General features: G+C 41.6%; 1 protein-coding gene across 4 annotated transcripts in view; it reads left to right on the top strand.

The window, feature by feature from the left end:
* The window catches only part of ITGAX (integrin subunit alpha X), a 30,679-nt gene extending 11,546 nt beyond the window's left edge, over positions 1–19,133 (top strand). For 2 of the 4 annotated variants that reach the window (XM_032327767.1, XM_032327765.1), the window contains exons 17-30: positions 6–160; positions 821–952; positions 1,042–1,115; positions 1,330–1,471; positions 13,713–13,829; positions 13,918–13,997; positions 14,081–14,164; positions 16,869–16,947; positions 17,058–17,165; positions 17,269–17,352; positions 17,556–17,669; positions 17,810–17,911; positions 18,175–18,285; positions 18,650–19,133. In XM_032327767.1, coding sequence (XP_032183658.1) covers positions 6–160; positions 821–952; positions 1,042–1,115; positions 1,330–1,471; positions 13,713–13,829; positions 13,918–13,997; positions 14,081–14,164; positions 16,869–16,947; positions 17,058–17,165; positions 17,269–17,352; positions 17,556–17,669; positions 17,810–17,911; positions 18,175–18,285; positions 18,650–18,748 — 1,481 coding nt within the window. In that variant the 3' untranslated portion in view covers positions 18,749–19,133. Of the gene's footprint in view, positions 1–5; positions 161–820; positions 953–1,041; positions 1,116–1,329; positions 1,472–13,712; positions 13,830–13,917; positions 13,998–14,080; positions 14,165–16,868; positions 16,948–17,057; positions 17,166–17,268; positions 17,353–17,555; positions 17,670–17,809; positions 17,944–18,174; positions 18,286–18,649 lie in introns of those variants that run through there. The other 2 variants (XM_032327768.1, XM_032327769.1) reach the window with 2 other exon arrangements.
* The last annotated feature ends 3,581 nt before the right edge of the window (positions 19,134–22,714 follow it).

Below are 22,714 nucleotides of genomic sequence, written 5' to 3'. Positions count from 1 at the left end.
TACAGGTGACATCCAAAGCTCTGTGACCTTTGACCTAACCCTCGACCCTGGCCGCCAGAGTCCCCGTGCCATCTTTGAGGAGACAAAAACATGGAATCTTACTCGTGTCCGAGTCCTTGGGCTGAGTCAACACTGTGAGACTGTGAAGTTGCGCCTCCTGGTAAGTGGACCTCAGAGTCCTGGGGATGGCAGAGATTCTGAGGCTGGCAGTGGGATGGGCAGGGAAGGAACCTGGAATAAGGAGGCATATAACACTGGTTAGCTGATGAGTAAGTGAGCAAGCACAGGTATAAATGGATGGGTCATCTACAACTGCTGAGGCTACACAGTTGGATTTTAGGAGAGTATTACTGCTTCAGAGAACTATGGGGTGATGAGTTGGGATTCTTTTAGGAGCTGCTTCTCTGAGATAGGCCCTGTCCTAGGCACTGGGGACACGGCAGTGGACAAAACAGTCGTGCCCACCGGAAACTCTGAGAGAAGGCAAAAAAACAATCAAGTTCCTAGATAATAGATATCAGGTAGTGATGAATGCTATGAAAAAAGATGAAGTCAAGGAGGAGAGTAGAGAAGATGTTGGGAGACCTCTTAGATCAGGTAAAGTTTGGGAAGATCCTGAATAGAATGAGTGAGCCATGGGGGATGCTGTAGGGAAGGAATAAGGCAGAAAGCAGGCAAAGCAGAGGATCTGCATGGTGGAATTGTAGCAATTGAACAAAGCTGGGTATCATTATTACCCCATTTTACAGATGAAGGAACTGGACAGTGACTGTGAAGACGCATTCCTTAGTCACTGCTGTCTTTAATGTCCATCCTCTAGGCCTGCGTGGAGGACACGGTGACCCCCATCGCCTTGCGTCTCAACTTCTCCCTGGTGGGCAAGCCTATACTTTCCTTTGGAAATCTCCAGCCTATGTTGGCTATGGATGCTCAGAGATATTACACAGCCTCTGTAAGTCTTGGTTTTGTAATCTTCCAGAAGAGAGTGGAGGGTGTAGACTCCAGACCTTGAGGAAAACCCTGCTTTGCCTTCCCTCTCAGCTCCCCTTTGAGAAGAATTGTGGAACTGACCATGTCTGTCAGGATGACCTTGGCATCTCCTTTGGCTTCTCAGGGTGAGCTACCACTCCCTTAGACCCGTCCTGGTTCCCCAGCTCCTCTTCTGGAGCCTGGGACTCTTGCCCTGGCTCTCCCTAACATTTCTAGCCTGTGCTCAGAAAGACCTCCTCTTCCCTGTTTCTCCTCTACCTCCCCACTCTGTGTTTCATCTCCAGACCATTTCTAGCCCCAATTCCAGGATTATCTTCTGCCCTCTACCCCAACACCTAGCTTGAAGACCCTGTTGGTGGGGAGTACCCTGGAGCTGAATATGACAGTGATGGTGTGGAATGATGGTGAGGACTCCTATGGAACCACAGTCACCTTCTTCTACCCTCCGGGGTTGTCTTATCGACGTGTGGCAGAGAGCAAGGTATTTCTTTCTGGGGAATAAAGCAGCTGATGCCTGGAGATCAGCAGAAACTCCTGTGCTGGGTTCAAAGCCCAGGAGGGTGCTGCCATTGCTTGGCAGCCTCTTGTAAGCCAAGAGGTCTAGGTTGTTCATGGTTGGATGATGGATTTAGTCATGTTTCTGGGGCTTGCTTTGCCTCATAATGTGTTCAACTCTGGGTATTGCATTTTAGAGACATTGACTATTAGGAATGAGTTCTCACAAGGCTGCTAATGTGGAGAGAGAGGGGACCCTGCCTTAAATTTCTTCGTATTCCACATCATACCAATATTCCTTTGAAAGAAAACATATCTCTACCATCAAATATTTTAAAACATTGTTCTGTATAAGAAAGAGTTGAATTTATCACTAACTCTAGTTGAGGGTTTTGCATACCTTGATAACCAAACCTGTCTGTATGCCTGATGCACAGCAAAGCCAATCACTGAGACATTGAATTTGAAGCAAGGTAAGAATTTACTGAAGAGACAGCCAAACCAGGAGACAGGAAAGCCAGCCTCAAATCTACCCCCTCTAAGTGGGAGAGTCAGAGATATTTATTTATTTGTTTTTACTTTTATTTTTATTAATTTTATTTATTTATATTCAGTGTAACAGAATTCATTGTTTATGCACCACACCCAGTGCTCCATGCAATACGTGCCCTCCGTAAGGGGAGATGAACTATGAGAGACTATGGACTCTGAAAAACAATCTGAGGGTTTTGAAGGGGCGGCGGGGTGGGAGCTTGGGGGAGCCAGGTGGTGGGTATGACAGAGTCAGAGATTTTTAAGGCAAATAAAAAAGGATCTGGTTAGATCCTTTTGATCTGTTTAGGGGAGAGGAGTTTAGGGATGTGACTTCAGAATAGATAAAGGAAATTACTAAGTAGGGGAGGGTTGATTTTGTTATCTCTGCCTGCTAAAAGCTTCTGTATGTATTTTCATGCAATCCATAACCAGAAAATGGCATCCTTAACACGATCAGAAGGTGGGGTTTTAGGACTTTCTAGGTCAAAAGTTCATCCATTGGACACTTGTGCATGCTCAGAGACAGTGTTCCTGACTGGTTTTGGTCATTTTCTCAGTGAAGTCTTGAGTAAGACAACTAAATCAATATTCTGCTATCATGGTGTCAGGCAAGATTCTATAGAATCTGAGTGGCAGGCTGTATTCTGAGAACAAGCAGATCTGGGTAAAAAGTTGCTGTTACACTTATTAATCCCATTAACCCTTTGGTTACTGGTTTCTACTTCCACTGTCTTTTGATCATTCCTCATTCTTGAGGGAATTGGGAAGATGACTGCTTTAGCTATTTCCTGCTGAAATAGTGTGGAAACCAGGGTTAGAGGAATGGAAACTTTTCGTACTCACCTGGAAATATTCCTTTGTTCCAGTTTGTAAGCCAACATTCTGCATTATCAGTATTTTTGTACTTTTTTTGTTTTTGTACAACATTTTATACTACATTTTATGATTTAGTAGCAAAGAACAAGAGTTAAGAATATGGATATTCTACATATCTTAGGAAAATTGACCTAATTTTTTGGAGGATCCAAGAAAATAACCCTGAAAACTAGCTCAAATCTGAATCTGTGACTTCAGGGGAGATTTATTGTAACCAAGTAGCTCATGTTCTTATTTTGTGAGGACAAACTTCAAATTTCTGAGGAAGTATTAATATATGTACTGTAGGATGAATTAGCTTCTACACAAACACATTGCACTACTAAAATATAATCTAAAGCAGGGTACCTGGGTGGCTCAGTGCGTTAAGCCTCTGCCTTCAGCTCAGGTTATGATCCCAGTCTACTGGGATTAAGCCCCGCATCGGACTCTCTGCTCAGCAGGAAGCCTGATTCCCCGCTCTCTCTGCCTGCTTCTCTGCCTATTTGTGATCTCTCTCTGTCAAATAAATAAATAAAATCTTAATATATAATCTAAAGCAATTATATTATCTTAAACAATATTCTGGCCAAAGGGTCTAAGGCCTTTTGTTGGGCTGTTTGTCTTGGGCCGTTTCATTTGCTATAATTTCTAAAGTTATTGAAAAATTTCAAATTGTATTTCCATGTGATACCATTGCCCACCATGGCAGTAATGTTCTCCTAAACATGTATCCTAAACATGTACCCAATTCCATCTTCTTGATTTCTGGGAAGATGATCAGAATACTTGGTGATTTCTCTTTTTAACCTGAGAATAGTTGATAGTACTGGTCCAATGGCTGATTTAATTAGAATTACATATGAAAAAAAGGGATGACCAAATATCCTAAAAGACAAGTACCTTCCATGCTCCAGCTATTTAATAATTCATATTGCCAAGGGAAGTGTTGATATCCACAGACAAAAATGTAACATGGGGGTTCATATAGCACTTCTCTTAATTTATGGGGGCTAATACATTCACTATGTAGAATCATTGAAGGTATCATTTGAAACCAAGGAGAATATAGTTAAGTTTGGTATAATTGGTAAAAGGTTATACGGGAAGAAGTGTGGGGGCCTCATGTGGTCAAGTTCATTTACTCTACAGTATCGTACAGAGAGAAGTAGGACAAGATGAGTAACTTTTGTCAAAACATGATGGGTATTAAGGAGGGCATGTATTGCATGGAGCACTGGGTGTTATACATACACAATGAATCATGGAGCATTACATCAAAAACTAATGATGTACTGTATGGTGACTAACATAACATAATAAAAACTGAAAAAAAGATTAAATTTAAAAAATTTAATTTTTTTCATTCTTTCAATTATTTAATAAATGTTTAGAGAGTTCCTATTAAGTACCAGGCACAATACTAGTTTCTTTCTTTTTAAAAATTTGTCTCATTTTTAAAGTGTTCTAAGATTCATTGTTGGTGCACCACACCCAGTGCTCCATGCAATATGTGCCCTCCTTAACACTCATCACCAGGCTCACCTAACCCCCACCCCTCCCCTCCAAACCCTTTAGTTTGTTTCTCAGAGTCCACAGTCTCTCATGCTTCATCTCCCCCTCTGGTTACCCCTTATTCACTTTTCCTTTCCTTTTCCTAATGTCCTCTGTGTTATTCCTTATGCTCCACAAATAAGTGAAACCATATAATAATTGACTATATCTGATTGACTTATTTCACTCAGCAAGATCTCCTCCAGTACTGTCCATGTTGCTACAAAAGTTGGGTATTCATCCTTTCTGATGGCTCCGTAATATTCCATTGTATATATGGACCACATATTCTTTATCCATTCATCTGTTGAAGGGCATATTCACTCTTTCCACAGTTTGGTGATTGTAGCCATTGTTGCTATGAACTCTGGGGTCTCTGTGGCCCTTCTTTTCACTACATCTGTATCTTTGGGGTAAATACCCAGTAGTGCAATGGCAGGGTCATAGGGTAGCTCTATTTTTAATTTTTTGATGAATCTCCACACTGTTTTCCAAAGTGGCTGCACCAACTTACATTCCCACCAATGGTTTAAGAGGGTTCCCTTTTCTCTATATCTTTTCTGACACTTGTTGTTTCTGGTCCCATTGATTTTGTCCATTCTAACTGGTGTAAGGTGGTATCTCAATGTGGGGTTTTGATTTGAATCTCCCTGATGGCTAATGGTGATGAGCATTTTTTCATATGTCTGTTAGCCATTTGTATGTCTTCATTGGAGAAGTGTCTATTCATGTCTTCTGCCCATTTTTTTTTTTTGACATGATTATCTGTTTTGTGTGTGTTGAGTTTGAGGAGTTCTTTATCGATCTTGGACATCAGCCCTTTGTCTGTATTGTCATTTGTGAATATCTTCTCCCATTCCATGGGTTGCCTCTTTGTTCTGTGGGCTGTTTCCTTTGCTGTGTGTGAGCTATTGATCTTGAGGAAGTCCCAAAAGTTCATTTTCGCTTTTGTTTCCTTTGCCTTTGGAGACATATCTTGAAAGAAGTTCCTGTGGCTGATGTCAAAGAGGTTACTGCCTATGTTCTCTAGGATTCTGATGAATTCCTGCCTCACCTTGAGGTCTTTTTTAAAAAAATTATTTATTTTCAGCATAACAGTATTCATTGTTTTTGCACCACCCCCAGTGCTCCATGCAATCCGTGCCCTCTATAATACCCACCACCTGGTTCCCCCAACCTCCCACCCCCCTGACACTTCAATCCCCTCAGATTGTTTTACAGAGTCCATAGTCTCTCATGGTTCACCTCCCCTTCCAATTTCCCTCAACTCCCTTCTCCTCTCTATCTCCCCATGTCCTCCATGCTATTTGTTATGCTCCACAAATAAGTGAAACCATATGATAATTGACTCTGTCTGCTTGACTTATTTCACTCATCATAATCTCTTCCAGTCCTGTCCATGTTGATACAAAAGTTGGGTATTCATCCTTTCTGATGGAGGCATAATACTCCATAGTATATATGGACCACATCTTCCTTATCCATTCATTCACTGAAGGGCATCTTGGTTCTTTCCACAGTTTGGCAACTGTGGCCATTGAGTTTATCTTTGTGTTTGGTGTAAGAGAATGGTCAAGTTTCATTCTTCTACACATAGCTGTCCAACTGTCTTCTTTCCATAGGATATTTTTTCCTGCTTTGTCGAAGATGATTTGACCATAGAGTTGAGGGTCCATATCTGGACTCTCTACTCTGTTCCACTGGTCTGTGTGTCTGTTTTTATGTCAGTTCCATGCTGTCTTGGTGATCACAGCTTTGTATAAAGCTTGAAATCAGGCAGTGTGATGCCCCCAGTTTTTTTTTTTTTTCAACATTTCCTTAGTAATTCAGGGTCTCTTCTGGTTCCATACATATTTTAGGATTGTTTGCTCCAGCTCTTTGAAAAATGCCAGTGGAATTTTTATTGGAATGCCATTGAAAGTATAGATTGCTCTAGGCAGTATAGACATTTTAACAATGTTTATTTTTCTGATCCATGAGCATGGAATGGTCTTCCATCTTTTTGTGTCTTCTTCAATTTCTTTCATGAGTGTTCTGTAGTTCCTTGAGTACAGATCCTTTACCTTTTTAGTTAGGTTTATTCCCAGGTATCTTATGGTTCTTTGTGCTCTAGTAAATGGAATCGATTCTTTAATTTCCCTCTCTGTATTTTCATTGTTAGTGTATAAGAAAGCAACTGATTTCTGTACATTGATTTTGTATCCTGTCACATTACTGAATTGCTGAATGAGTTCTAATAGTTTGGGGGTGGAGTCTTTGGGTTTTCCATATAAAGTATCATGTCATCTGTGAAGAGGGAGAGTTTGACTTCTTCATTGCCAATTTGGATACCTTTTATTTCTCTTTGTAGTCTGATTCCTGTTGCTAGGACTTCTAGTACTATGTTGAACAATAGTGGTGAGAGTGAGCATCCTTGTCATGTTCCTGATTTTAAGGGAAAGGCTCTCAGCTTTACCCCGTTGAGAATAATACCTGCTGTGGGCTTTTCATGGATAGTTTTTATGATATTGAGGAATGTTTCCTCTATCCTTACACTCTGAAGAGTTTTAATCAGGAAAGGATGCTATATGTTTTTTTCTGCATCAATTGAGAGGACCATATGGTTCTTCTCTTTCTTCTTATTAATGTGTTCAGTCACATTGATTGATTTGTGAATGTTGAACCACCTTTGCATCCCAGGGATAAATCCCGCCTAGTCATGGTGAATAATCCACTTAATGTACTGTTGGATCCTATTGGCTAAGATTTGGTGAGTATTTTGGCATCCATTTTCATCAGGGATATTGGTCTGAAATTCCCTTCCTGATGGGATCTTTGCCTGGTTTTGGATCAGGGTAATGCTGGCCTCAAAGAATGAGTTTGGAAGTTTTCCTTCTGTTTCTATTTTTTTTTAAATTTTTTAAAGATTTTATTTACTTTTGAAAGAGCTTCAGGAGAATAGGTATGATTTCTTCCTTAATTATTTGGTACAATTCCCCTGGGAATCCATCAGGTCCTAGAATCTTGTTTTTTGGGAGGTTTTTGATCACTGCTTCACTCTTGTTACTGATTATTTGGTCTATTCAGACTGTCAATTTTTTTTCCTCTTTCAGTCTTGGTAGTTTATGGATTTCTGGGAAGGCATCCATTTCTTCTAGGTTGTTTAACTTATTGCCATATAGCTGTTGATAATTATTTCTGATGATTTCTATTTTCTTGGGGTTAGTCGTGATATCTCTCCTTTCATTCATAATTTTACTTATCTGAGTCCTTTCTCTTTTCTTTTGGATAAGTCTGGTCAGTGATTTATCGATCTTATTAATTCTTTCAAAGAATCACCTTCTAGTTTCATTGATCTGTTCTATTATTATACTTCTGGCTTCTATACCAGTGATCTCTGCTCTAATATTATTTCTCTTCTCCTGCTTAGCTTAGTTTTTGTTCTTTCTCCAGTTCTTTAAGGTGTAAAGTTAGTTTGTGTATTTGAGATTTTTCTTTTCTTTTCTTTTCTTTTTTTGATTGAGACTTGGATGGCTATGTATTTTCTACTTAGGACCACCTTTGCCATATCCCATAGGTTTGGGACCAATGTGTTTTCATTCTCATTGGTTTCCATGAGATGTTTAAGTTCTTCTTTGATTTCCCAGTTGATCCAAACATTCTTGAGCAGGATGGCCTTTAGCTTCCAAGTGTTTGAATTCCTTCCAATTTTTTTCTTGTTATTGAGTTCCAGTTTTAAAGCATTGTGGTCTGATAATGTGCAGAGAAGAATCTCAATCTTTTGGTATCAGTTGAGCCCTGATTTGTGACCCAGTATGTGGTCTGTTCTGGAGACTGTTCCATGTGTGCTCAGGAACAATGAGTATTCTGTTGGGTTAGGGTATAATGTTCTGTATATATCTATGAGGTCCATTGGGTCCAGGGTGTCATTCAAAGCTCTTGTTTCTTTTTTGATCTTAGATGACCTGTCTGTTGCTGAGAGGAGAATGTTGGAGTCTTATACAATTAACATATTATTATCGATATGTCCCTATTTTGGTTAACAGTTGGTTTGTGTAGTTGGGTGCTCCCATGTTGGGGGCATAGATACTTAAAATTGTTAGATCTTCTTGGTGGAGAGACCCTTTAAGAATGATATAGTGTCTTTCTGTATCTCTAACTACAGTCTTTAGCTTAAAGTCTAATTTGTCTGATATGAAAATTGCTACTGGAGCTTTCTTTGGGGTATGTTGGCATGAAAAATAGTACCCCATCCCTTCACTTTCAGTCTGGATGTATCTGTAGGTTCAGAACAAGTCTCTTGTAGACAGCATATGGATGGGTCCTGTCATTTCATCCAATTTGCAATCCTGTGCCATTTCATGGGAGCATTTAGGCTGTTCATGTTGTGAGTGATTATTGAAAGATAAGATTTTATTTTCATCGTGTTGCCTGTAAAGTCTTTGTTTCTATAGATTGTCTCTGTAAATTTCTGATGTATATCACTCTTCATGTCTTTCTCTTTTATAGGAAACCCCACCAATATTTCTTGTAGGGCTGGGTTGGTGATCATATTCTTTCAGTTTCTGCCAGTCTTAGAAGCTCCTTGTCTCCCCATCCATTCTGAAGGGCAGCCTTGCTGGATAAAATATCCTTGGCTGCATGTTCTTCTCATTTAGTACCCTGAATATGTTTTTCCAGCTCTTTCTGGCTTTCCAGGTCTCTGTGGAGAGGTATGATATTATTCTGATATTCCTCCTCCCTCTGTACATATAAATCTCTTCCCCCTTGGTGCTTTCAAGATTGTTTCCTTGGATCTAAGATTTGCGAATTTTAGTATTGTATGTGATGACATTGGTCTCTTCTTGATCTTGGGAGGGGTCCTCTGTGCCTCTTGGACATGAATGCTTGTCTCCTTCCCCAGATTACGGAAGTTATCAGTTATGATTTGTTGAAATCTATCTATCTCTCTCTCCACCCACTCAGGGATTCCAATAATGCTGATATTGGAACATTTAATTAAGTCATTAATCTCTCTCCATCTGATCTCATGGGCTTTAATCTGTTTTTCCCATGCCTCCTCCATCTTATCTTCTAGCTCACTAATTTTTTTCTTCTGCCACGTTTGCCCTGGCAATTAGAGTATCAATTTAGACTGCATTTCATTCATAACATTTTAAAGTTTGGCCTGATGAGACCCTATATTGTCATTAATATTTTCCCCAAGCCTAGATACTGACTTCCTAATTCTTACTCTGAAGTCTATTTCTGACATCTTGGTTTTATCCATGTCCATTCTTTTTTTGGGTTCCTCCTCTTAGTCATTCTCCTTAGGGGCAGTTGAGGGAATGTACAGAGTCCAAAGTATTGACCATGACCCAGCAAGATGTACCTGTTTTATAGGGAACTTAGGGTTGTCGTTTTCTTGTTCTCCATCCTATCTTCTGGTGGAGGGGATTGGTGCACTGTTACTCAGGCATCCCTGTTCAGGCAGAGTTGTACTGCCCCCTATGGTGAGGAGATGGACTCAGTGAAAACTGGGGCTTTTGTTTTCTGGTGGCTTTCCTTGTCTCTTCCAAAAGTCACAGCAAAACTGGCCACATCCAAACCTCTGTCTCTGAACAGAGAAATCACAGTCTGCTTTTCACTGAACTCTCCAGGCCACACTGTCTGCATTTCTGTCTGTGCTGCTAAAAACCACAGCCTCTCTTGTCATGTTCCCCACAGCAACACTCATAGCATTGGAACCCAAGGCTGGACATGTATCTGCCCCTTATACTTCTTCTTTTTTAAAAATTTCTTTTCAGCATAACAGAATTCATTGTTTATGCACCACACCCAGTGCTCCTTGGGATACGTGCCCTCCCTAATACCCACCAACTGGCTCCCCCAACCTCCCTCCCCCCTGCCCCTTCAAAATGCTTGGATTGTTTTTCAGAGTCCATGGTCTCTCATGGTTCACCTCCCCTTCCAATTTCCCTCAACTCTCTTCTCCTCTCCATCTCCCAATGTCCTCCATGCTATTTGTTATGCTCCACAAATAAGTGAAACCATATGATAATTGACTCTGTCTGCTTGACTTATTTCACTCAGCATAATCTCTTCCATTCCAATCCATGTTGCTACAAAAGTTGGGTATTCATCCTTTCTGATGGAGGCATAATACTCCATAGTGTATATGGACCACATCTTCCTTATCCATTTGTCCGTTGAAGGGCATCTTGGTTCTTTCCACAGTTTGGCAACTGTGGCCATTGAGTTTACTTTTGTGTATGGTGTAAGAGAATGGTCGAGTTTCATTCTTCTACACATAGCTGTCCAAATTTCCCAGCACCATTTATTGAAGAGACTGTCTATTTTCCACTGTATATTTTTTCTTGCTTTGTTGAAGATGATTTGACCAAAGAGTTGAGGGTCCATATCTGGGCTCTCTACTCTGTTCCACTGGTCTATGTGTCTCTTTTTATGCCAGGACCATGCTGTCTTGGTGATTACAGCTTTGTAGTAAAGCTTGAAATCAGGTAACGTGATGCCCCCAGTTTTGTTTTTCCTTTTCAACATTTCTTTAGCAATTCGGGGTCTCTTCTGATTCGATACAAATTTTAGGATTATTTGCTCCAGCTCTTTGAAGAATTCCGGTGGAATTTTGATCGGAATAGCATTAAAAGTATAGATTGCTCTAGGCAGTATAGACATTTTAACAATGTTTATTCTTCCGATCCAAGAGCATGGAATGGTCTTCCATCTTTTTGTGTCTTCTTCAATTTCTTTCATGAGTGTTCTGTAGTTCCTCGAGTACAGACCCTTTACCGATACTAAAGGGCTAGTATCCAAAATCTATAAAAACTTATCAAATTCAACACCCAAGAAACAAAAAATCCAGTCAAGATGGGCAGAAGAGATGAACAGACATTTCTCCAAGAAGACATATGGTTTCACTTATTTGTGGAGCATAAGGAATAACATGGAGGACATGGGGAAATGGAGAGGAGAAGGGAGTTGGAGGAAATTGGAGGGGGATATGAACCATGGGAGACTGTGAACTCTGAGAAACAATCTAAGGGTTTTGGAGGGGTTAGGGGAGGGAGGTTGGCTGAGTCTGGTGGTGGGTATTATGGAGGGCACCTACTGCATGGAGCGCTGGGTGTAGTGCATAAACAATGAATTCTGGAACACTGAAAAGAAATTTAAAAAATTTAAATAAAAAGTTAAATCATTCAACGGATGAATGGATAAGAAAGATGTGGTCCATATACACTATGGAGTATTATGCCTCCATCAGAAAGGACGAATACCCAACTTTTGTAGTAACATAGACGGGACTGGAAGAGATTATGCTGAGTGAAATAAGTCAAGCAGAGAGAGTCAATTATTATATGGTTTCACTTATTTGTGGAGCATAACAAAAAGCATGGAGGACATGGGGAGTTAGAAGGGGGTTGGGGTAAATTGGAAGGGGAGGTGAACCATGAGAGACTATGGACTCTGAAAAACAATCTGAGGGGTTTGAAGTGGCAGGAGGGATGGGAGGTCGGGGTACCAGGTGGTGGGTATTATAGAGGGCACGGATTGCATGGAGCACTGGGTGTGGTGAAAAAATAATGATACTGTTATGCTGAAAATAAATAAATGAAAAAAAAGAGTTAAATCATTGAAAAAAAAGACATACAAATGGACAACAAACATATGAATCAGGGGTCAGGGAAATACAAATCAAAACCACAATGTGATGCAACTTCACACCAGTTGGAGTGGCTAAAATTAACAAGATAGGAAATAACAGATGTTGGTGAGGATGTGGAGAAAGGGGAACCCTCTTACGCTGTTGGTGGAAATGTAAACTGGTATAGCCACTCTCCAAAACAGTATGGAGGTTCCTCAAGAAGTTAAAAATGGAGCTACCCTATGACTCAGAAATTTTACTTCTAGGTATTTATCCAAAGGATACAAACATAGTAATCTGAAGGGGCACCTGCACCCAATTGTTTATGGCAGCAATGTCCACAATAGCCAAAATATGGAAACAGCACAGGTGTCCTTCAACAGATGAATGGATAAAGAGTATGTGGTATATCTATAATGGAATATTACTCAACCATCAAAAAGAATGAAATTTTGTCATATGTGATGATGTGGTTGGAACTAGAGGGTACTATGCTAAGCAAAATAAGTCAGAGAAAAACAGATACCATATAATTTCACTCATATGTGGAATTTAAGAAATAAAAGCAATGAACATAGTGGAAGGGAAGGAAAAATAAAATAAGATGAAAACAGAAAGGGAGTCCAACCATGAGAGGCTCTTAACTATGGGAAAGAAACTGAGGGTTGCTAGAGGGGAAGTGGGTTGGGGGTATGGGGTAAGTAGGTGATTGGCTTTAAGGAGCGCACTGGATGTAGTGAGCACTGGGTTAGTTATACGTAACTGATAAATCACTAGATTCTACCCCTGAAACTAATAATATAGTATATGTTCACTAAATTGGATTTAAATAAAAATTTTTTTAAAAAGAAATGCAAAAAAACCCCCCTTATCTGTTGATGGCATACATTAAAGTATTTCTGGATAAAATGATGTGATATTCAGAATGTGCTTTAAATTTTTCAGGAAAAAAGTGGCAAAGAGCTGAATAAAGCTGAGTGAAATAAGTCAAGCAGACAGAGTCAATTATCATATGGTTTCACTTATTTGTGGAGCATAACAAATAGCATGGAGGATAAGGGGAGTTAAAGAGGAGAAGGGAGTTGGGGTAAATTGGAAGGGGAGGTGAACCATGAGAGACTATGGACTCTGAAAAACAATCTGAGGGGTTTGAAGTGGCGGGGGAGGGGTGGGAGGTCAGGGTACCAGGTGGTGGGTATTATAGAGGGCACGGATTGCATGGAGCACTGGGTGTGATGCAAAAATAATGAATACTGTTATGCTGAAAATAAATAGATTTAAAAAATGGAAAAACAAACAAACAAACAAAAAAGAGTAGAAAAATGCTAGTAATTAAAATTGAGTGATGGGAACATGGGGGCGTTACTTTCCTAGTCTCTCTCTACCTTACTAAGTATGTTTCAAAATTTCCATAATAAAAAGCCTTTTAAAAAGAACAGTAAAGAAAAAGGGGGTAGACTCTAATAAATCTGGCATTTCTATTAGGAAGAAGTTTGACCGAATAGTGTCTAAATATTTTTATTTTATTTTATTTTTAGTGTGAGGATTTTTTTAAAAAACATAATCTGAAGGTAGATACCAGGAAACTATAACTACTTCTGGAGTCTCTTTGGAATATGAACAAATGCTCACCTGTTTTTTTTTTCCACCTGTCCTTGCCTAGAACCAGCTGCAGCCACACTCCCCACGCCTGACCTGTGATGGCAACCCAGCCCAGGGCCAGGGTACTCAGAGCACTCGCTGCAGCATCAACCACCTCATCCTCCATGAGGGTGCCCGGGTTAGCCTTGCTTGTGTCCACCCCCAGCTCCCCTGCCCTCACCCAATCTCATTCCCTGTAACCTCCCTCATTATTGCCTCTTCCTCAGATCACTTTCCTGGTCACCTTTGATGTCTCCCCCAAGGCCATGCTCGGGGACCGGCTGCTTCTGACCGCTAATGTGAGCAGGTGAGCTGGGCGAATTTAGATCTCCTTGCACCTTGCCTCCTCCTCTGGGATGTTTACCAACTAGGCTCCTCCTCTTTCTCCAGTGAAAATAACACTCCCAGGACCAGCAAGAGCACCTTTCAGATGGAGCTCATGGTGAAGTATGCCATCTACACCGTGATTAGCAGGTACCATAACATGACTTCTCCACTCTGATGGGTCTAGGCAAGTGTTGCAGCCACTGCAGCAGTTGAACACCCGAGACATTCAGGTTTTATCACCACCCTTTCTATTGGTAGATGATCAAGTATTGAGTGTTTATTGTGAGCTTGTTATGATGATAATAATTGTGATATTATTATCATTACATCATACGTTTAATAGAGATTATGGGTCCTTTTAAAAAATTATTCATTTCACACACACACACACACACACACACACAGCACAAGTAGGCAGAGTGTAGGCAGAAGGAGAGGGAGAATCAGGCTCCTCACTGAGTAGAGAGTCCACTGTGGGGCTCGATCCCAGGATCCTGGGATCATGACCCAAGCTGAAGGCAGATGCTTAAACAACTGAGCCACTCAGATGTCCTGAGGTTATGGTTCTTAGAAGTTTTTCTTAAAAGTACCAAGATTGTCCTGGGTTTCCTGAGACATATGAGACATTTTCCAGTCTTAAAGTTTTTACAGCTTTGTTGGGGAGGGAGTTTACCCTGATCCAAGGTAGAATCTCATCAATGACCTCTCTGTGGTTCTGTACCCTGAAGCTATTATGAATTCCCAAGAGCAGCTAGAGACTCCTTTCAGGGAGGCCTCAGCTAAATGTTGAAAAGTCCATAACTTTGAGCTTAGCCAGTGATTCTCAAAGGAGACCTTGGCATTTGGATAAGACAATTCTTCATTGCAAGGAACAGATGTACACCACATAGGTCTTTTAGAACTGCTATTCCTCCTTTTCCCAGTTCCCTTTGGGAGGTATAGGAAGAAATGAACTGCTTGCTGCAGAAGCCGAGTGTCAGGGAGAAGGTAGATAAAAGAAACACCTTAAAATGCTGCTCCAGGGTATTTACTCCAAAGATACAGATGTCGTGAAAAGAAGGGCCATCTGTACCCCAATGTTCATAGCAGCAATGGCCACGGTCGCCAAACTGTGGAAAGAACCAAGATGCCCTTCAACGGACGAATGGATAAGGAAGATGTGTTCCATATACACTATGGAGTATTATGCCTCCATCAGAAAGGACGAATACCCAACTTTTGTAGCAACATGGATGGGACTGGAAGAGATGATGCTGAGTGAAATCAGTCAAGCAGAGAGAGTCAATTATCATATGGTTTCACTTATTTGTGGAGCATAACAAATAGCATGGAGGACATGGGAAGATGGAGAGGAGAAGGGAGTTGGGGGAAATTGGAAGGGGAGGTGAACCACGAGAGACTATGGACTCTGTAAAACAATCTGAGGGTTTTGAAGGGACGGGGGGTGGGAGGTCGGGGTACCAGGTGGTGGGTATTATAGAGGGCACAGATTGCATGGAGCACTGGGTGTGGTGCAAAAATAATGAATACTGTTATGCTGAAAATAAATAAATTTAATTTAAAAAAAAGGAAAAAAAATGCTGCTCCAGGAGGGATAATAGATGAGTTGTTTAAAATTTAGGAGTCAAGTAATATATTTGAGCATATACCTTCCTTCTGTAAATACCTTCCTAGCATTTGCTGTGTTCTAAGACAGGGCTATATTTGCTTTATATAAATTCATTTAACATTCAACAAAGGTTTATGGAGCCTCTATTATGTATAATCAAAACCAGATGTAACAACCTGTCCTTGTGTGATGTGTACACTCATGATGTACAACAAACCCATGTGGCTTAGTATGGGTACATTCTGTTGTACAAGTTCTGTCCTTGTGACTCATTGGACATCCTCTTCCACCCAGTTTCACATTCTAATTCACACTTCCATACCAGGAGCTCTCAGCAGCCTGGCCAGGTGCATGCTCTGAGCTTGCTTATTAGAGTGTGCACTGGGGACCCATATGCAGGGTACACCACATCTAAGTGTATGTGGCTCTACAGTTCAGTTGTGCTCTGCTGATCCGACTCTGTGGGTGGGGACATTCAGAGAGGCCCTTAAGATGAAGCTGGGGCATTTGGGGGGAGTTGCTCACAGAAGAGGGATGAGAATTCAGAATAGAAGTAGTCTAGATTTAGGACTGTGCTGGCAAAGGACAGATACTTAAGAAGTAGAGCAAGAAGGGGTGGGGGTGAGACCACATGTTCAAGGGACCAGGCTGGCCACTGGGTCTCCACACATGGGTCTGGGAAGGCCTCAGGAGGAATTGTTACACTGAGATCTAGCCAACAGTCTACTTTTAGACCTTCCCTCACCTCTAAGCTCCAATCCCAGAAAAGCCAAGGAAATAGGAGATGAGAAAAGGCCTGTGGGAGGCCAGACAAGGGTAGTGTTCAGTAGACATTTGTCAACAGCATCAGCATAAATCTCTCCAAAATTCTACTGTGTCTCACATGCATATCTAGTATCCTCTGTGCCCATGAAAGCCTGAAAGGGAAACAGTCACAGGGAGGGATGGCCTGGCCCATGCTTTCCAGTGAGTCAATGACATAGTTCTGGGTCCATTTCACTATAGTCTCTGCCCAGTCCCCTGGTTAGTTTCCTCTGTTGGGAGCTCTTTTTGAGAATCTTGCACCCAACCTGAAGCCCAGTCCTGCTCCATAAACACTCCCATTATCCAACATCAGTAATAGACTTCATTGAAGACCACCCCAAGACCCCAGTGACTACCTATCCTGTGATGCTGCTAGCCAGAACTTTTTAGGAGGCCCCCATGGGACCTCAAATTCATCCATGCCTTTTCTCTCACCAGCCTTGAACAGTCCACCAAGTACCTCAACTTCTCAGCCTCAGACCAGGAGGAAAGCAGCCAGGCTCAGCATAGATACCAGGTAAGTGATGATGACTCAGGACTGGGGGCTATGTCAAGGACCTGGTATCCAATAATTAGGGAGAGAAATGGGTTTTGACATGGTCTTTGCCCTCACTGTCCTCTGTGCAGGTGAACAACTTGGGACAGAGGGACCTGCCTATCAGCATCATCTTCTCTGTGCCTGTGAAGCTGAATGGAGTACCTGTGTGGACAGAGTTAGAGGTCTTCCACCCCCAGGTACTCCAGGACTGTGTACAGCTCATGTAGTTTACCTGGATTCTCTCTGTCCCTCATGAATTTCCAATGACCCCATTGAAATGCTTGCTTTGTATTTTCCTAGAATCCCTCCATTCAGTGCTCTTCAGAGAGAATAGTTCACACAAAGTCTGACTTCCTGACCAAAAATCAGAAGAGTTATGTGCTGGTAAGGAGGGTTATGGGCCATTTCCACTTGAAGCCACACTTCAGAGGAATTTAATTCAGGAATCAATATTATATTCAGATGGCTGTCTGCTGAACAGTCCTCTTGAATTCAAATGTGGCTACTCCTCTCATCAGTCAGTTTAATGCTGTCTTCTACCTTTAAAACCACCTATCTCTAGCCTCGTGTTACTTCTCTATTCCTAGGACTGCTCCATTGCTGACTGTCTGAGGTTCTGTTGTGACCTCCCTTCCTTTGGCATCCAGGAGGAACTTGACTTCATCCTGAAGGGCAACATCAGTTTTGGTTGGGTTAGCCAGGTGTGTGGGCCCAACAGCAGAGTCTCTTCCCTGAATCCAGGTGGACCATATGTGTCTGTGGCCACCCTCAAACCAGGACTTTACTTGACCTCTGAGCCTTTCCCAGAGATAGTCCCCAGCTCTGCCCCTCTATATTGCAGACATTGCAGAAGAAGGTATCTGTGGTGAGTGTGGCTGAAATCACGTTCAACAGATCCGTGTATTCCCAGCTTCCAGGACAGGAGGCATTCTTGAGAGCTCAGGTAGTGACCATGTAGTAGGAGTGGCCAGGCTGGTAAGAGGGCTCTTAATGCTAAATCTGTGGTGCTGTGTGGGAGGCTCAGCCTGGAGGGAGGAAGGATGAATGTCCATCAGCAGGAAATCTGTCCCTAAGCCCATGAGTGCTTCTATATCCCGCCTTTTGGAGAAAAGGAAGGAGGGGAGGGAGTTAAAGTTTGGTGAACCTAGAAAGAGTCTGGGAGAGGAAGAGTTCCGATACTTTCTGATAAGGTCATCTCCACTCCAGATGGAGACGGTGCTGGAGAAGTATGAGGTCTACAATCCTATCCCCATCATTGTGGGCAGCTCTGTGGGAGGACTGCTGCTGCTGGCTCTCATCACAGCCGTCCTGTACAAGGTGAGACTTTTCCACTCTCTTCTTCCTGTCTTTTGTACTGTCTTCCTCACTACATGTTTCTTTTCATGGCAAATATTAACATAAAAGCAGTGGCCTGGATTAGGTGTTGACACCACCACTGATTCTGTCTGTAGCTGTAGGCAGTGTCTGGTCCATGCTGGACCTTGATTTCTTGTTCTGAAGGTGATTCCACCTAGTTCACAAATCGTGGCAAAGTCTAAATGACCCAGTATGTCCAAAGACTCTAGTACAGTGCTTGAACATAGAGTAGATGTTGCAGAAATGGTGATCCCTCTCCCCTGAGCCATCTCTTTCCCTCTCTTCCACTGGGTTTCCTAATCCTTTTTTCCTTCCTCCCCCACAGGTTGGCTTCTTCAAGCGTCAGTATAAAGAAATGATGGCAGAAGCAAGTGGACAGACTGTCCCAGAAAATGGGACTTCTGACCCTCAAGTTACCCAATAAGAAACTACCTCCTATTGTCCCTTGAACCTGTTATCTTCTGAGAAGCTTTCTTGTTCTCTTACAACCACCAAAGTTAGGCCTACAGGAGGAGAAATGCTCCACATGAGTGAGGCTAAGGTCAAGCTGATTTCTCCCTTTGGGAGGATGCAGTGTGTCCACACTACATGCCTTGCCTGGGGAGGGCCATTTGTCCTGTCAAGGTTGTAATTGGAAACCCCAAAACGGGATTCTAACCATGCCCACATGCCATGACTTGCTCTGTGCCTCCCCATCATCCTTATTCCTAGTAAAATCCTATCAATATTAGCCCTTTGTCTCAGGGATCTAGGTCCAGATTTCCCAACCTGAACTGGAAATAAAATGTCTGCACACTGGAATTTGTAAACTTGGTTTTCAGGCTTTGTCAGCATTGCTAGCTGGGAAGGAGGAATAGAACCCCAGCAGAGGGGACGTTTCTGTTCTCAGTTTTTCCACATTGAGGGTGATGTTGGCTGTGGGTCTTTCATATATGGTCTTTATGATGTTGGGGTATGTTCCATCTATACCTACTTTGTTGAGAGTTTCTATTGAAAATGGATGCTGTACTTGGTCAAATGCTTATTCTGCTGGGAAGAACATATGGTTCTTATTCTTTCTTTCATTAATGTGGTATATCACCTGGATCCATTTGCAAATATTGAACCACAAATACCACTTAATCATGGCAAATGGCTCTTTTGATGTACTGTTTGATTTGATTTGCTGGTATCTTGTTGAGAATTTTTGTATCCATGTTCATCGGAGATATTGGTCTGTAATTCTTTTTATAGGGGTTTTTCTGATATTGAATAAAGGTAATACTGGTCTCATAGAAAAAAAAAAAAAAGAACTCCAGCAGAGTATTGACTCAATGCCACTTGGCTCACCTAGCTCTAGCATCTCTCAGAGATCAAGAGGACCAGGGCACTTCCATATTTTGAGATTGCAAATATAGTAAATGAAGAAATGCTGAGACATAATTATAAAAATTTTTATTTAATTTAAATTTAAATGTCATTAGGTATTTAGTGCCAGTATTTAAATGTTGGCCTTAACAAATAAACATGTGTCGTTAAAACCAATGTATGTACCTTTATTGGGAAATAAGTCAAAGATCTAAAATTAAGGCCTTTTAGGGATGTAGATCCTGTACAATGATGCCCATGGTGTCCCCTAACCAATGGTGGATGCTGGCCAGCCCTGAATCCTGGGGCCAGGACAAGAATGTTAAATAAAGGGAAGGCTATTACATCCCTATATTGGGGTAACCTGGTTTCTTATTCTACTCACTCAATTCTCAAAGCTGTCACTGATGGGAAGCTAATGGAGCTGTGGCAGATGGGGATGGGGCAAGAAAAAGGCCTCTGGTGGAAAGGTCATTTGAGTGAACCAGTACACTGGTGTTTCTTACAAATCCTAGGAGGCAGTGAAGGGGACATTGTTTGCATAAGGTTAGTGACTGGCAGGCACTTTGAACTCTTATATCAGAGATCTGCTGTCCCCAATATGGTCATTGTTACTACTATGTCTGTTACTGAGCTGGGTGTCAACACATATCACGTCATTCCCTGCCCTGAAGTGATCCCACTGTTGCTGCCATCTCTGGGCCATGTGGATGTTCTAATTAGAAACACAGTCATGAAAGAAATTTAAGAAGACACAAAAAGATGGAAGACCATTCCATGCTCATGGATAGGAAGAATAAACATTGTTAAAATGTCTATACTGCCTAGAGCAATCTATACTTCCAATGCCATTCTGATCAAAATTCCACTGGCATTTTTCAAAAAGCTGAAGCAAACAGTCCTAAAATTTGTAAGGATCCAGAAGAGACCCCAAATTGCTAAGAAAATGTTGAAAAAGAAAAACAAAACTGGGAGCCTCACGTTGATTAATTTCAAGCTTTACTACAAAGCTGTGATCACCAAGACAGCATGGTACTGGTATAAAAAGAGACACCTAGACCTATGGAACAGAGTAGAGATCCCAGATATTGGCCCTCAACTCTATGGCCAAATCATCTTCAACAAAGCGGGAAAAAATATCCAGTGGGAAAAAAACACCAGTCTCTTCAATAACTGGTGCTGGGAAAATTGGACAGCTATTTGTAGAAGAATGAAACTTGACCATTCTCTTACACCATAAACAAAGATAAACTCGAAATGGATAAAAGATCTCAACATGAGGCAGGAATCCATCAGAATCCTAGAGGAGAACATAGGGACTGGAAGAGATTATGCTGAGTGAAATAAGTCAAGCAGAGAGAGTCAATTATCATATGGTTTCACTTATTTGTGGAGCATAACAAATAGCATGGAGGACATGGGGACTTAGAGTGGAGAAGGGAGTTGGGGGAAATTGGAAGGGGAGGTGAACCATGAGAGACTATGGACTCTGAAAAACAATCTGAGGGTTTTGAAGGGACGGGGGGTGGGAGGTTGGGGTACCAGGTGGTGGGTATTATAGAGGGCACGGATTGCATGGAGCATGGGGTGTGGTGCAAAAATAATGAATACTGTTATGCTGGAAATAAAATAAAAAAAAAAACTCTATTACAAAGCTGTCATCATCAAGGCAGTGTGGTACTGGCACAAAAACAGACATATACATCAATGGAAGAGAATAGAGAGCCCAGAAATAGATCCTCAACTCTATGGTCAAAGCAGGAAAGAATGTCCAATGGAAAAAAGACAGTCTCTTCAGTAAATGATGCTGGGGAAATTGGACAACCACATGCAGAAGAATGAAACTGAGCCATTTCCTTACACCACACACAAAAATAGACTCAAAATGGATAAAAGACCTCAATGTGAGAAAGGAATCCATCAAAGCCCTTGAGGAGAACACAGACAGCAATCTCTTTGGCCTCAGCCATATCAACTTATTCCTAGAGATATAGCTAAAGGCAAGGAAGTAAAGGCAAAAATGAACTATCTGGACTTCATCAAGATCAAAATATTTTGCACAGCAAAGGAAACAGTCGACAAAACCAAGAGACAATTGACAGAATGGGAGAAGATATTCACAAATGACATATCAGATAAAGGGCTAGATTCCAAAACCTATAAAGAGCTTACCAAACTCAACACCCAAAGAACAAATAATCCAATCAAGAAATGGGCAGAGGTTGGGGCACCTGGGTGGCTCAGTGGGTTAAGCCTCTGCCTTCAGCTCAGGTCATGATCTCAGAGTCCTGGGATCAAGCCCCACATCAGGCTCTCTGCCCGGCGGGGAGCCTGATTCCCCCTCTCTCTCTCTGTCTGCCTCTCTGCCTACTTGTGATCTCTGTCTGTCAAATAAATAAGTAAAATTAAAAGAAAAGAAATGGGCAGAGAACATAAACAGACATTTCTGCAAAGAAGACATCCAGATGGCCAATAGACACATGAAAAAGTGTTCCACATCACTTGGCATCAGGGAAATACAAATCAAAACCACAATGAGATATCATCTCACACCAGTCAGAATGGTTAAAATTAAGAAGACTGGAAATGACAGATGTTGAAGAGGATGTGGAGAAAGGGGAACCCTCCTACACTGTTGGTGGGAATGCAAGCTGGTGCAGCCACTCCGGAAGGCACCATGGAGGTTCCTTAAAAAGTTGAAAATAGAGCTACCCTACAACCCAACAATCACACTACTGGGTATTTACACTAATGATACAAAAGTAGTGATCCAAAGGGGCACTTGCACCCAAATGTTTATAGCAACAATGTCCACAATAGCCAAACTATGGGAAGAACCTAGATGTCCATTAACAGATGAATGGATAAGGAAGACATGGTATATATACACACAATGGAATACTATGCAGCCCTCAAAAGAAATGAAATCTTGCCATTTGCGACAATGTTGATGGAACTAGAGCATATCATGCTTAGCGAAATAAGTCAAGCAGAGAAAGACAACTATCATATGATCTCCCTGATATGAGGAAGTGGAGATGCA

The sequence above is a fragment of the Mustela erminea genome, chromosome 20 (genome assembly GCF_009829155.1).
Source record: "Mustela erminea isolate mMusErm1 chromosome 20, mMusErm1.Pri, whole genome shotgun sequence".
Lineage (NCBI taxonomy): Eukaryota > Metazoa > Chordata > Mammalia > Carnivora > Mustelidae > Mustela > Mustela erminea.
Note: the sequence above shows the minus strand (reverse complement) of the source record. Positions and strands in the feature narration are given on the sequence as shown.